Below are 16867 nucleotides of genomic sequence, written 5' to 3'. Positions count from 1 at the left end.
CACCCCAGATCCACTTTTTTGAAATTCCGACTTCTTTCCTGGAAGTCCTAGCAGTGTCCATGTGATTTATACCTCTCCCACCCCCCCCCCCCTTCCCGTACCTCCTCCCCCCCATCCCATACCTGCTCCCCCCAAGCCCTCTCCCTCCCACAGATCTCCAGATGTCCCTGCCCTCAAATGTTGTACTTGTGTGCTTCCCTCTCTCTCCCCATCTTGTCTCCTGCTCCCTTTATCTTCTGTTTTACGTATCAGTTTGTCCTTTTGTGATTAATGTTAGCTTTTACACGAGCCTCAATCTTGTATACACAAAAAAAAGAAGAAGTATATTTTGTTACATTTGAGATTTGCTGCAGAAATTAACAGAAAACGATTATGATGGATGTTGGCAAGCTTTCAAGTCATTCTCCATTTTTCCTCTTCCAAAGTAATAGACTACCTTTGGAAACAAAATGAAATAATAATTTCCTCAAGGATGCTTAGCAAACTCCTCGCATGGAGAGGCCGGTGGGATTGGATCGACTTACCAGACGTAGTTTTATAAACTCGTCAATCTCATCACTGTACTTCAAACGGTTTTCTCCATAGTGCTCCTCCAGAAAATCCTGGAGGTGGAAACATGTGATTGGTGATGCGATCCAACAGGATGGTGAGCAGCCATCTCCTATCAAGCAGCCATCTAGCAGTTTATGTTTTAAATTACAAACCCTCAATTGAAAACACATCAGAACCCCAACAAAGGGGATTTTCAATTTTTTTAAGATTCTTTTTAAATGCAATCGTCACGATCTTCCCGTTACACCAGCAATCGATGGCAACATTGCAAACTCCCGTATCTCTCAATGCTTGCAGGCATGTGCTGCCACAAATTGTAATGCAGCCAAGCTGCATCAAAACACACGTCTAACTGCAAAAGCGAGATAAGCAAATGAATGAACAGAGGCGTGAACTCAAGCGCGAAATCGACTGCTCGAGCTGCCAGGTGGCAAGTGCAGGAACGTAATGAACCATGGACGCTTGTTCTTTTATTGTTCCCACGTCCTGAGCCACAGCACAAAAAAGGCCGATAAGTTAAGCAGTCGTCAATAGAATTTAATGATTTTTAAAAACGGAAATGTAGATTTACAAATACAGATGACATGAATCAGGTTATGATGCGAAAAACTACACTTGAAAGTTAACTCTTCCTCACTAAAAGCAGATTAGATTCCTTAACACTGCTCTTGAGATTACTAGAGCCAAATTTTACAAAAGGTATTTAAGCGAGCGTCTTACTAACACATGCCTAACCCTTAAACGCTGACAAAAACGTAATTGTAGGCGCACAGCTAATTACGCGTTTAAATAGCAATTTACGAAAGGAGCTCAACATCCACAATAGTTGTGCGCGTATAAATAGCCGATTAGCCTGTCAAACACTGCCCATATCTCCAACATCAAATTGAAATGATGCACTTGCAAAGAATCAAAGTGCCACGGACAATTGTTGGAGATGATTCAGCAGATTGTTCCTCATCGTAGGTTGATCCAGGTCAAAAAAAATAGAAAAAAAAGGTTGGGAAGAGATCAGAGTATTGGGAAAGAACGCAAGGAAGTTCAGGGTCAAAAGTACTATGATTCATGCATACTTAATAAAGAGATGGCCAATAATTACCACAAAAAAAAACCATGGTGTCAATGACTCTCCAGCATCAGCTTACCCCAATGACTGCTCCAAAGTCCACATCAACTGTTTCTTTGAGACCGAGGGGAATTAGGGGTAAGGCCACAGCAGCACTGAATTGGGAGGGGGATGAAAGATGTCAACCAAATCCAACAACGTGCACGAGTCAGACAAGCTTTCCAACAATATCATAACACAATAAAAGTAGCATATGATATAATTAATACAAGTTGCAATTGTATCTGAGCTGCCACATAGATGCACGATAGTCATTAGGGACTCCTAGATTTGTCACAAGGATTGTGCATCAAAGGTCGGCCACAATGTGTGGACAGCTGTTGGATGTAGACCATTCCAGGCAAGAAAAGGCATATCATCAGCTGGGACTTTGTGGCATTGTCCGGCAGAGAATATCATTGACACAATGGTTAAATGAGCGCTTTCAAGGTTATGTATAAATCATTTAAGCAAATCCAGAACAAAACTGGCCTGAGAACACTTCCCTATTGAATAATAACTTCCAATGAGAATATGGAGAAAACATGCCATTTTGAACACTTTTGTCTGTGTGCTTAGAAAGTATTTAGTCACTGTTTTATATATTTGGATAAAGTGACAGTGAGTGATGCTGCCTTTGCATAATGAACATTTTCGTGCCCATTCCAAGGTGCCTTGAGGGCATGAAGTGTCAAACTACAAAATGTGGACCTGTATCATGCGTTAACCAGACAGGTCGTGCAGGCCATTCTGCCATTAATGAGTCAAATTGGCAATCTGCTAGCGACATGGTAATTCACCTGAAAATAGTTGAATTTATTGAAGCGTAGAATCCAAACCCTTTACTACGGTCGCCTTCAGCCCGATATGAACCCACACTTAGGTTACCGGATACCTTATCAAACAATATGGTGGAGACCTAGTGCACTTACCATTGAGCTGTCAAGTCTAGGCTCAATTCCAGATAATAAACTATGGGATTGGTGTGTCACGGGCAGGGCATTGCATTACAAAGTGTGCCGTCCCTCTGACGGACGGTAAGCTGGCAATTACCTGGTATTACCTGGTATTACCTGGTGTTTGCTCGTATTACGTGGTGGACATTAAGTTCCCACCATGTCACTTGCAAAGAATATGTGACTTGTCAGCGACATCCTGTCCAAATTACAAATTCCTAAGCTGCTGGTTTGTGAAAGAGTTGGGCCAAACACTGACACCAGAAGAAGATGGGAATGATTTGGGTAATGAAGTAATAGTGTGTAATGCTATTACAGCAGTAGTCACAGCAGCAGCAGCACAATCATCTGTGATACTAGTTCAGTGTATTCACCACAAGGCCACCACCACACCTTATAACACTTGTATCTTATAACACTTGGAGGTTCTACACACCAATGGCAATCACCTCCTTGATAAGCCACAAACGCCACACAAAGCAAACCCCAGTTACCTGCTGCTGTCCTGATAGGTCTGAACTGAACTATTCACCACGGCAAGCTCATCCTGTAGGACAAGCAAGTTTGCTTTAGTGTAGCTCAGCTCAAGCTCCACGGCATTACGCACTTTTGAATTGGTGGTCGCCCTGTTAAGGACAGGTAGGCAGAATACCACAATTAGGTGTGTTCAATGCACGCAATATTGCAATCAGAATATAACCATGCTAATGCAGCTAACAAGTAGTCACACATCTACGCACCACTGAAAAAAGGCAAAACACATGTCGGCACAAATAATTATTGAGTTAGATATAGCAGAGAAAAGATGGTTTTAACCTTTTGAAAAATAGTTAGCAAAAAGAAGAATCCTTATTGCTGAAAGTACACAAAACATAAAATTAAGAGCAAATTGATGAAGGAAAAAATAAATAAATAAATAAATAAGAAGGGCTATGCTACTTCTCGACACAAGAAGCACAAAATGATGAACTAAACCAAAATATTATTAACTTTCACAAAATGGGTATGCCCATGTCATTCATTATTACTAAAAGATGACAATCAGATCCTATCTGCCTTTAAAAAAGCTTGAATGAGGAAAGTCTTACACCTGATGGTTCATAGTCCCTCTCCTACCCTTTCTCATAGTATGTATGTATGTATGTGTATATATATATATATATATATATATATATATATATATATATATATATATGTAACAATCTATAATTTCCGTTCTCCAACCCAATGAGCGCATGCCGTGACGTCACCGCCACGTACGTGCGCCTTGCCTGCCAAGCTCCGGAAGAGCCATCTGACAGTGCGTAATTTAGATCTTCGTTCAGAAACTATCACAAGTGTATGCAAAACTCACAGTTATCGACCTGGTTTCGCCCTTGTTGGGGCTTCATCATGGCAATGCAGCGAGTCTTGCATACACTTGTGAATCTGAAAACCTTTCGGTTATAAACCAGTTATTATGCAATTCCATACCATCATTTCCGTTCTGGTGACGTACGTGGTGGTGACGTCACAGCGTGCGCTCATTAGGTTGGAAAACGGAAATTATAGATTATGATTGGTTGCTCCCAACCGCATCTAGGCGAATCCATATAATGAGTGGATACTATGTATGTATGTGTATATATACATATATACAGACTTGGCATTTAATATGGAATATTTTTTTTGTGGGGGTGAACTTACTTTTCAAGATGTCTTAGAACCAAAAGTTCATGGAATTATGTTGAAATTATTCTAGATTTTGTTAATGTGACCTTTAAAAGAAACAAAAACCACATTTGACATTTCGAAACAAATAAATTGATCCTTGAAAGTGATGTAAACTGATATCGAACTCAATTCATGGACAGTACTGTGTTAAACTTCTGTACGTTTTCCAGAAGTATCTCTTTATTTTGCACATTAGCCAAATTTTTTTTTAACAAAAACAAAAGTTAAATTACGACAGTAAAATTACAATTCAGTACTTCGTGTAACCCCCACGAGCATTCAGGGGAGCACATACACGTTGAGGCATGCTGTTCACGAGATTTGCCAAGGTTTGGACAGGAATCGCTTGCCATGCAGTGACAATAGCCTGCTGCAATTCACACACAGAGGCAGGCTGCTGGTCCAAGTGGTTAATTTGACACGTCAATTATGCCCACAAGTTCTCTATCGGATTCATATCCGGGGACATGGCAGGCCACTCCATATGCTCTACACCACGGTCAGCAAGAAAGTGTTGGATCATGCGAGCACGATGAGGCCGTGCATTGTCATCTTGGAAGACAAAGTTTCCTTGAAAGGCTGCACGAGCAAATGGAAGCAATGTTTCTTCCAGAATGGCCCTGTACTTGAACTGGTTCAGGTTTCCATTCAGAACAACCAGGTCTGTTTTGCCCCCTGCATGAAAAGCAGCCCAAACGGTCACCCCACCACCTCCAGCTTGGACTCTTGGCACTATACAATCTTTGTTGTAGGGTTCATGCACTTGTCTGCGCACTCGGACGCGGCCATCTTGACGAGACCAGAAATCTAGACTCGTCACTGAAGATCACATGATTCCAGTGTCCTGGCTGCCATTGATGGTGCTCTCTGGCCCATTGCAATCGGCGCTGACAGTGTTGTCTGGTCAGGCGTGGCTTGCTCAGGGGATGCCTGGCACGATAGCCTGCTTGAACCAGTCGTTGGTCGACTAGCCTTCTGGATACAGGTACATTTGTCAGTTGCTGCCACTCAGCCCTAAGCCGATTAGCTGACTTGGTACGGCCATTGCGGACTAACCGGTGCAGCTGGCGATCATCCCTCCTTGTGGTTCTGCGGGGACGTCCTGGCCTCGGTATTGGAGTAGGGACACCCCTCTGAGCATTTCATTTCAGGATCTTTGACACCTGACCTTGAGTGATGCCATACTGCCGAGCAATAGCATGCTCTTTCATGCTGTAATTTCGTAAAGCCACCACTCCATGACAAACAGCATTGTCGAGTTGACGGACCATCTCCAGAGGAAGCGGCAATAACTTTTGGAGACGTGCAGCAGTTGTTTTCCACTAATACAGAACGCAACAACCCTTGTATACCCGACTGTGATGCCAATCGTCAAATGCACCTGTCCGTACATTTTGCCACGCCACCTGTGATATAATCCTGTTGTTGACTTCTTGCTGCGACAGACAATCAGTGACATGGTTCTTTTAACAAATAAATCACCAAAGTGTAAAAGAAACTCACCAGATTGATATACTGGGTGAAGAAAGTAAACCCAAGTCAAGAAAAAAAAAAAATTCCATATTAAATGCCAAGTCTGTATATATATTGTTACGTGCTCTTCCCCAACCCCCTGGTCACGGTGTACCTCCGAGCCCCGAGAGGAGCCACGGTAGAAAAACATGTTATTCTGTGTCAAAAATCAATAGGGAAACCACACCAATGGTTACCAACAAACAAATATTGTGTTAAAAATCACACAAGAATAACGATACAACAATAATAGCAATCAAAAGTACAATCAACACATCTTATGATGGTACCATCAGCTAGTATAGGATAACTCACTGTGCTCCAAGTGAGTGAAAAAAGAACATTCCCCAATGTCTCTATAGCTCAAAGTTGATCCCCTCCAGTGATCTTTAGAGCGATGTCGAATCGAAACCCGAACCCCGCTCAGATGACGGGCCCTGTCACTCCGCCAAAACAGCAGAAAGGCGTATGCGGCCGAAGCGGCGCAAAGAGTCACGTGGTCCAAAACTGCATAAAGCAAACTCAAGGCGAATGGGAAATCCAAAGGCGCCACTGCGTAAGGCAAACTCAAGGCGAATGGGAAATCCAAAGGCGCCCTCCAGGTCTAAACTTTCATGGCTCAGTCGGCGAACCGCAAATTAATCTTCCAAAAGCCACGGTGCACACACACACATCAGATACATCTGAAAGCGGTGGAAATGGCTGACGAAGCAAATGCCTTGCTTGATGCGTGAAGCGCACGAATCAAAATGGCCGCCGGCTCGTTCTCAAGTCGCAACGACCCGGCGATGATTCTTCAGAATTCCAACGCCAAACCTGACACCCAGGTTGATCAGTCACAGCGATAACCCCTATCGCAGGAATTCCTATCCAGGAAATTCAGCGTTCACGCGTGACTCTTGCTCGACAACGTTCGATCCCGAATGCAAAGCAACCAGCTTCTTGTCCGACTTTTCACTCCTTTCTTTTCTCTCACCTCCTCTTCTCTTCCTCGCCGTCCAGTTCCTGTTTCATTTTAAAACATTCCTTTTACCTTTTGACAATAATAATTGCTATTTCCCTCAAACCACAATAATAATAATACATGGAACCAGAAATGTCTCAAGTGGATGAAAGCCACCACAACGGAAGTGACGAATCCGTAACAATATATATATATATAGTGTTGCGGATATGAGGACTGTATTTTTTTTTTGATTGTGTGCTTTATTATTATTATTATTGTTATTCTGCGCCTCCTGCCTCCGGAGCTGTGTAAAGGTCAAAGGGCGTCCCATAATTAGTCCACAAGCATACACGTCAGCCAATCATAGAATACCCCTGTTCGATAGTTATATCTTATTCTGTGTTTTAGGGTAAGGCTGTGTCTCCCATTAATAGAAGTACTCCATTGCACCAAGTGAAAGAGATAGATTCCCTTCATTCCCACTCCCAAAACTTCCATTCCCCCTTTTCATCAATTGCCATTCGCATTGCCAACTGCATTTTGGGTGGTTTTCTCTTTATCCACCATTGGCCACGAGGCAGGGTTGGGGAAGAAAGGCGGGTCCCCACCTCGTCATAGAGGGGAGGAGTGAACCAGCCCTTGCCGACCAACCCAGAACGAGGGGTTGGCTTTAGAGGGCGGAGAGAGAACGTTTTGGGGAGGTTCGCAAAAGGGTCAAGGGTGGGGCTTATATAACCCGAGGCAGAGGCCCCCGGAGAGAGTCGAGGAGGGAGGAGATCAGAAGACAGAAAGGCCTTGAGTTGGACTAAGCAAGAGAGGAAGTTGTTGGACTGGGTGGGACTAAGAAAGAGAGAGAAAGAGTCCTGAAGCTTGTGAGGGAAGGAGAGAGAACCCGTCACACCAACCCCCCACCAGCCGCGTTGGCTCCACCAAGCGTTCACCTCCACCAAGGCTCCACCAAGCTCCGCGTTGGCTCCACCAAGCGTTCACCTCCACCAAGGCTCCACCAAGCTCCGCGTTGGCTCCACCAAGCGTTCACCTCCACCAAGGCTCCACCAAGCTCCGCGTTGGCTCCACCAAGCGTTCACCTCCACCAAGGCTCCACAAAGCTCCGCGTTGGCTCCACCAAGCGTTCACCTCCACCAAGGCTCCACCAAGCTCCGCATTGGCTCCACCAAGCGTTCACCTCCACCAAAGCTCCACCAAGCTCCGCGTTGGCTCCACCGAGCGTTCACCTCCAGCCATCCACCTCCTGCGATTCCTGTCATCATTCCCCGCGTGAGTCTGTCTTTTGTTTGTTCTGTCCTGGGTTAATTAAGACTGTAGGTAAGCTAGTATTTTCACTGTGTCACCTGCGTCTTATGTGCTGTAAATAAACGTGACTGCTTTCTTTTTGCTTATGTGTGTAAATAGTAAATAAATTTAGTAGTATTTCCAAACCTTTCTTTGCCTTCGTCTTCCTCTTTGCATTCGTCGTTTTAGTCTTTTCCCTCATTGAGCAGCCGCGGTGCGATCCGGCCAACGTTTGGGTGGAATCGGGTTCTAATCGGGGAATAACTGTTCGGTCGCGGTAATACCAACCGCTCGGTAAAATAACATCTTTAACCGCGTCCGCAACAATATATATATATATATATATATATATATATATATATATATATATATATATATATATATATATATATATATATATATATATATATATATATATATAACACACACACACACACACACGACTGCAATGCAGTAATTGGTCGTTATTTTGATTACCCTTGGTCAGCCCACATGCATCTCACAGGGGTCTTAAGCCGCCATTTTGTTAAGGCCTGCTCAAAAATTGCTCGCCTTGGAACCACAATGACCTATCACGGACTAACTAAAGTACTGCATATACAGTCGGAACTCGACATTCGCGGTCCCCATGTATTCACAGTTCAAATCATGTGACCTGCTTCTACATTCACACTTTGCGTATTCGCAGTTCATTTTTTTCTTTTTAACACATGAGGACTGATATATCCATCGCCAATGATATCAATTCATCCTGGGAATTCTTCCAGAGAAGCCTGCTCCCTCTTATGCACAGATTTATCACATCTCTTCAATTATGTTACCCATCCTCCTGCTCTTGGTGCTCTGAATCATGTGGTGAGGCAGTTGCTTTAATACAACTTGCATTCTCCTCCTGGACGGCAAATCCAACTTATCATAACCTCAGATCATTCCACAAAGCTCGCAACTAGTTTGCGTACTCTCTGGAGAGCCAGAAATCAACATCTGTCCAATCTCAATAATGAGTTTTAAAACTTGTCTCCATCCTCTAAAACCTGGTGGCGCCTTGTCAAGTCTTACACCCTCTGCCCTCTCCATGCTTTGTCCCCCTTAGGTATCTGCAGGACACACATAGTCCAGCAGCAACCTCCTCCTTGTGAAACTGCCTAAATCCAGAACCACTGCTCACCACTCATTAATTTATTTTTTCCCCCCTGCCTGTGGAACCACCTTCCATACTCTCTTCAATCTAATTCTTCCCTCCAGGTCTTCAACACAGCTGTTCACCACCATCTCAAGTCATTCTCCATCCAACATTATGATCTTTTCTACACATGTTAAACCACTCTCAACCTCCCAAACATGTTGCTTATGTTGCCATGTTGTCCACCTTTTGCATTCTCCCTCATCCCTCATTGTTACCTGCATCCCTCGTTTGTCCATCTTCATCTATTTTGCCCTCCACTCTGCTGTTGAAGTTTCCCCTCCCTCCTGCTGTCACCTTTCTGATGCTGTGTCAATATATACGAGCCTTGACTTAGCATACAAAAAAATTTGTTCTGTGGACTCACTGTGTCATAGCTCTTTCACGAGCCTGGACCATGTAGTATGTAGTATGTAGTATCTTGTATACAAAAAAAAAAAAAAAAAAAAAAAAAAAAAAAAATCCCCCCCAATCCCATTCAAACAATGCCCCCACATTCACGGATTCAACATTTGCGGCATTTTCCAGGAAAATATCACAGATGATGGGATCCGACTGTAATCAAAATCTGTGTTCTGATTTGAGGATTGGAGCTCATGGAGTAAATAAATGATGCAATCATTATTTATTTGCCTGCATTCCTGTCCATCTTCTTTGATCATGGGGTTCTCAGTTTTCGTCCTCCTCTGCATTCTTTAAATAAACCTGTTATTCCATAAGAACACGTTTTGTGTGGTGGTCCAGCATTACAAACCTCTCACGTGAAAAAAACATTTCGGCGCAATTTTCATGACATACCTGGGGGAGGTTGAAATTGCAACATTCACTTTCAAAGACCTACGGCATTAGCATTTCCGACCAGGGCATATGAGGGGTAATTCCACTCGGGTCCCTCGTGTGATTCTGCCTATCCATGGAAGTCAAATAATTTCCAGCGTTGGCAGTTCAGCGTTAGCAGGGCCACTGACACGACAATATTCACTCACAAAAAAATAAAGATTTAAGAAAAAGAAGACTAAATGTGCTTCAAAAGGCTGCATCCACCACCCATCTTCCCAAATGCGCCCCCATCAAAAATGATACATTTTTCATGCAATTGAAAGTTTGGGAAATTAATAAGGATTCTTATTTGTGAATGAGGTACCATGGCTAAAAGCAAAATCAGCTAAGGTTTTGAGAGTTGACCCCCTTGGCTGACAGGATGGCCGAGACGTTCACACTCTCATCTCGAAGCTGTATGGCCTGGGTTTGAATCCCGACTCAGCTATAAACTGGCATCTCGGTATTTCTCAAGCAGGGTGATTCATCAATGTGTGTGCTGTCCCTCAGTTTGAAGTTAAACTTGGTACCCTATTTGCCGGGAATTAGCTGGTCGACTTTAAATATCCCAAGGTGTCCTTCGCAAAGAGTAGGCCGCAACATTATTCAAACGTCAAGCCTGGTCAGCCAGTTCATGAAAGACTTGGGCCAAAACTTCCCCCAGCCAAACCAACAACAATGTGGGAATAATTGTGGCAGTTAAAGAAGAAGAAGTGAGAGTTCACCCCCTTGCATCAATGAAAGATTCCTTGCTACATCTATGCAATACAATGCTAATTCTAGAGCAAGATATTCCTGGAAAAGTTTTGGAAAACTTTCATAAGGTCTTCTACATACAGAATGAATGAATGAATGAATGATCGTTTTAAGGCCATTTTCCCCACTAGAGCCGGGGTTAGCCTTGCGGGCCCCATGACAATCATGGTTCCCTGTTTGAGGCAATGTTTTTATGGCTGGATGCCCTTCCTGACGCCAACCCTTGGTCGCCTCTTACGATGCACAGGGATGCGGTGTACCTATTCTAAACCGGGGTACACACCGTGATCATTCATACCAGAAAGCTGGTACTCAATTTGCCGACCTCGGAAGGATGACAGGCTGAGTCAACCCCCCTGGTGTTAATTCAGCGATCGACCGGGATTCGAACCCAGGATCCTAGGATCCCAAGCTGGCACCCTAACCGCTAAGCCAACACCAGGATCCCTTCTACATACAGAATTGTAGAATTTTACCCCACCTCAAACCCTTGTGTGTACATAATACGTAGATAGCTCCACAACAAAGTATAGACAATTATGCATATGCGTGCTCTGTCTGACACACACAGCTACACTTAGAGTGCACATGTGATTTGACTTCCACCACTATGTTGTTAAATTCAGACCCTGAACAGCACCAAAGCATTTGCAGAGATATCCTAAATTAATAAACCAGCATATCAAATTCGAGAGCTAGAAATTTTAAAACGATAAACTTTGAATTGAGCTCGATGATTAGCGTTCAATTAATAACTAGAGCGGCACTCAGTAGAGAGCATACCTCCGCCAGGTGAACAGTTTACGTTTTGTATCCCAGAGTAGACCAAAAAATCACAATACGGAATCATATTTAATCAAAATCATCCGTCCACAACTTTTTGAGATATCCTGCTATGTATCGTTTTTGGCCCAATCTCCCAATGGTGAAGAATCACTTGAAACATTCTAGTAGCCGGATCCGAATCCAGATCTTCATCAAAATCTAATAATTTCGTCCTTGTCACATACGCTACATCTCTGCCGAATTTCGTCCGAATCCGTCCACAACGTTTTGAGATATCTTGTTCACAAACAAACAAACGGACAAGACAGACAGCTGTTGAGATCCATAATGTTAAAAAAAATTCCCTCTTAGACGTTCCTTTTCACTCATTCATAAATGATCGATCTACATCCTTCAGCATTAATAATTTTGTAAGAGCCTCGACCTGCACAAAAAGGCACTTTGAAAACAAATCTTACTGGTTCTCATCTCCTCATTGGATGCAAATTGCATAATACATCTGATGGTTTACTCATCACATCACTTTTGACAAAGTCAATGAAATAGTAAACTTTCCATTGGGAATTTAATTAAAGCTGGTAGATTCTTTTTTGGGATACGTTGTCAAAGCTTGTATAACAGCTAACACATAGGACATAATAAAGGGAGGGGAGACAAGAGGGGTAGGGAGAGGGAAGCACAACAACAATAGAGAACAGGGACATTGGGAGATCTGTGGAAGGGAGAGGGCTGGAGTGGGATACACAGGATAAACAAGATGGAGACTACAGGGGATTTCAGGAAAGAAACCGGAATTTGAAGGAGGTGGATTTGGGGTGGATTAACGGGGATAGAAAAGATCAAGCTTTTGAATAGGGGAAGATAAGAGATGGTGGTGAACAGCTGTTTTAAAGACTTGGAGGGAGGAGTGGGATTGAAGGGAGTGGGGGAGTTTGTTCCAGAGGCGGGAGAAAAGAGGAATGAAGGAGTGAAGGTGAGCAGAGTGTCTTGATTTTGGCAGTTTCACCAGCAGAGGGTTGCGGGCAGATGTTGTGCGACCTGTAGGAATATTTGGGGGACAAAGCACAGATAGAGCTGGGGGAGCTAGGCCGGATAGGAGTCGGAGTTTGTTCCAGAGGCAGGAAAAAAGAGGAATGAAAGAGTGAAGGTGAGCAGTGATTCTTGATTGTGGCAGTTGGCAGATATGATTTGACAGATCAGAATCATTGCTTCACTGCTCACAAAATGATAAATATTGACTATCGAGTCATGCATGTTAATAGCATACATGTGTAGTCATGTCACACACCTTTCTGATGTGTAACATATCGTTGCTGGTCACATGTGCAGTAAAGCACCAAATGCTGGAATGCTGAGAAGTTGATACTGCTTTTTAATACGTGACTGATTTCTGTTTCTTATATCAATAATGAAATCTTAACGTTAGTAAACCAATGCAGGATTGATATCTCAATAGTAATAAAAAAATGAATATGGAATATTATAAAGAAATCTGCTAATTGACTGATGTTTATAATAATAATAATAATAATAATAATCATTCGATCATAATAATACACCATCATCAGTAGCCCTGGGCATCATCACTGGAAGCCCACATCCTCGAGGAAGTTGGCTACTCCGACTGGATTCCCCCAGAGATTGAATGGAAGAAAAGGGTAAAAGTTTTTTTTCCCCCCAGTGGGTGGAGTGCGAGTAGGGACAGGAGAGTGGCCATTCAGGCCAGCCAATGGGACCGTAGTTCGAAGACTGGGAAAGTTGGAGGAGGTTTGCATTATTGGGGTCTTCCTCATCCACAAGTAGTCCCATGACAAACACGTCTCCTCCACCAGGGTCACAAATGTCCAGCAGCATCTATTTAATTAAACCAAACTCGTAATCCCATTGGAATTTGATAAAAGCAGGCAAGATGCCAATCCAGATGAGGAGTCGATGTGACAAATGGTTTAAAATATATAAATAAATTAAAACATTATATGAGTGGAGAAACATGTTTCATGGTGTATTGTAAGGAGGAAGATGTTATTACTGACAATTTCAGCACTTGCAATCTCAAGGTCGACCATTAACTACTCAAAATCATCCGAGATGGCCACAGATGGACTAAGCCGAAAAACGTTTATTGTCACTTTAACACGTGCAAATCGACAACATTCTGCACCAATCATACAATAATATCTACAGATAAGTTAAACATCACTGCGTGCTTCATGTGCAGGACCACAGCAAAAATGCACACGTACACACAGACTCACACACTCATTCAGGTTAAACCGGAACCACAAGATTCAGGAGATAGGAGCAACATTTCAAGAATGCCATGGCCGATTGAATTATGCCACCGAAAAACTACATTCCTTCACGCATACAATGCTCAAAGAGCCATGCATCTTGTAAAGAGCACACCCAGGGCATGTGAGTGAAAGAAGAAACGGGTGCTGTGGTGCCTAACTCATTGTTAATGGGCAATGCTTTGACAGCCTTTTCAAAGTCTTTTAACTTGCGCGGAAAAGCCTCCTGAAAAGGCCCTATTGTAATGCACGTGGGTTGGCAGAGAGGTGTAATGTTTTGATTATTCATTTTGTCAGTTCTGCACAAAGCGTAACTCAACAAGTTTACATTGACTGGATTTCCATGTCGTCATTGATCAAGAAGTTCCGCACGTCAAAACAAACACGTCATTACATTGCAAACACGTCAAACGATTTGTTCGATCTTGGCTGTCACGAGTATATTTTCAGATCGTCGTATTTGTTTTCGGCCAAATACAGGATTTATGTGGAGTGTTTTCGCAATGAATCACTGTGTTATGTATTTATAAGCCGCATGATACGATCAACTGCAAACACTTCGCAAACTTGCACGACTGCATTGCTTTGGTTAAATCTCTGAAGAACACAATCTCCATTCATTCATTAACTATGTCACACAAGGTTCAACAATTAAGACCATCACAAAAACTTTGGGAATGCTTTCCATGTAAAATGAAAGGAAGAATTCTTTTCTCAAAAGAGGATTTTGAAAATATAGAAGATGTAGTCAAGAGGTCAATGCACAAATCACCTCAGCATGCTATCACATTACATACCTCGTAACAAATCCTATATGAGTGCGAGTTAGGCGTTGTATTGTGTTGTGTGCGAAATTAACACAAGTTTACTTATGATCCTTTCTGGAGCGAATTGTTTTTTTAATATGTGACTGTAATGTTTGGTGAAGCGAGATGTTTTTGCAATTCATCCAAAATCGATTAGGTTATACAATTATAGGTGAAGAGCCGGTGACTTGCCGCGATTGCGGAAATATGGATGGAATTCACAGAAGCCATGACTTGAAACGGAAAACTGAATCTGACATGGAAAAGAGGAAATGTAGTAAATTGCAGAAAAACAAGTGAAGATTAGGTTGAATTACAAATAAAATATTCACCAAACTGTCCGATTTAATGTGTGTGATTTTCGATAGATTTACAGCGTATATACAAAAGGTAGTAAAAAAAAAGAAAAAACAAGGTTTGCAATTCAATGCACAAGGGATACAGTGTATACCCAGAGTGCAAACACCAAAAATGCTCTGCTCATGTCAATAGCAGCTCTCATATCCGTCTACAGGGCTTTCAACTTGATGGAGTACTGCTCTCCCCTCTGGGCTCTCTCCCCGTCTCACATCTTGCTCAGCTTGACACTGTGGAAACCAAGGCCTTCAAGATTATTGGAATCTCTCACGATGAAGCGGCGTCTATGGGCTATCACTTCGCCATATTGGACAGGTCAGTGGTCTCTCTGTCTTCTACCATCTACTTTCTGGTTTTGTCCCCCCTCCACACCATCCCAGGTTTCTGCAGGACACACGGTCCACCATCAACCCCCTTCTGGTGACACGACCTAAATCCAGGATCACTGCACACCTCCACTCATTTGCTCCTCATTTTTTCCTGCCTGTGGAACCAAGTTCCACATTCCCTTAAATGTCATTCTTCCCAATCTCAAGTCTTCAATACAGATATTCACCAACATCTCGGATCATCCCCAATCTAAAACCATGATCTTTTTTTACCCTCGTCCACCCCCAACCCCTCCCCTGCCCTGCCCAATACCACCCCAGTCTCTCCTCATTCCAAATGTCCAGTTTTCCCTCCTGAGAGTTTCCATCTGTATCCATGTTGTCCACCCCATGCATCCTCTCCTGCCCCCAATTTCTCCCCACACACATCATTTGTCTGCCTCCTCTATCTAGGCCTTCAACTCTGCAGTTCGTTTTTCACACTTCTCCTTTCCTTTTTTAAAAAGGTGTTCCTTTTTTAGCTCACCTGGAACAAAGTTCCAGGGAGCTTATGCGATGGCGCGTTGTCCGTCAATCAGTCCATAAACACTTGCAACTTCTTCTCTGAAACCGCTGGAGGGATTGTGACCAAACTTGGCACAAATTATATTTGTTGTGTTGCAACTAAAGTTTGTTCATGGCATTTCAAAAAAAAAAAAATCAAAAAAAAATCGGGGTCTAAGGGGTTTTACCGGGGGTCAAAGTGGATCCAGGTTTGACCCCCCAAAATAGATATTTGCTTTTTTCTCAGAAATTACACACACTATTTCGATGAAACTTCACCACAACCTTCATCACCCATGATGTAGCAAAGTTTGTTCACGGCATTAAAAAAAATCTACTCCTTTGGTGGTCTACGGGGAGGTTTCCCCCCAAAATAGGTATTTTCTTATTTGTTTGTTTAAAGTCTTGTGATTATGGGTGTATGATTCCACATGCTGCGCTGTCTGTCTTCTAGCAACCATTGAAATTGGTCAGTATACCTTTAGCCAGTGCCGTATCCTGTTTATTCTACCAGTTGAGCGTAAGTTTACACTTGTGCTCAGATCCATTCAGTGTACCAGTGTTAGCTATTCCACAAACCTCAATTATGGATACAAACAAAAATTATATGATATTACCTCTGCCACCCAAGGTGGATGGAGGTTATGTTTTCACCCGTTCTGTCTGTTTGTCTGTCTGTGACCAAGATATCTCAAAAAGTTGTGGATGGATTCGGACGAAAGAGGTAGTGTATGTGACATGGACGAAATGATTAGATTTTGGTGAAGATCTGGATTCGGATCCGGCTAGTAGAATTTTTTTAAGTGATTCTTCAACATTGAGAGATAGGGCCAAAAACGATACATATCAGGATATCTCAAAACGTTGTGGACAGATTTGCATGAAACTTGGACAGGTTGGGGGTGTGTGACACTGTGACA

General features: G+C 42.8%; 1 protein-coding gene across 2 annotated transcripts in view; it reads right to left on the bottom strand.

Annotated features, from left to right (window-relative positions):
• LOC137434253 (rhophilin-2) overlaps positions 1-16867 on the bottom strand; it is an 83139-nt gene that overhangs the window by 49437 nt on the left and 16835 nt on the right. For both annotated transcript variants that reach the window (XR_013624663.1, XM_068127075.2), the window contains exons 3-5: positions 3108-3239; positions 1698-1773; positions 525-602 (exon numbers count right to left, since the gene is read on the bottom strand). Coding sequence is in view for 1 of the 2 variants with exons in the window: in XM_068127075.2 (XP_067983176.2) it covers positions 525-602; positions 1698-1773; positions 3108-3239 (286 nt within the window). In the remaining variant the exon portion in view is untranslated. The remainder of the gene's footprint in view (positions 1-524; positions 603-1697; positions 1774-3107; positions 3240-16867) is intronic.

This window comes from Myxine glutinosa, chromosome 10 (genome assembly GCF_964187855.1).
Source record: "Myxine glutinosa chromosome 10, kmMyxGlut1.1, whole genome shotgun sequence".
NCBI lineage: Eukaryota > Metazoa > Chordata > Myxini > Myxiniformes > Myxinidae > Myxine > Myxine glutinosa.
The sequence above is the reverse complement of the archived record's forward strand: the minus strand, read 5'-3'. Positions and strand labels throughout refer to the sequence as shown.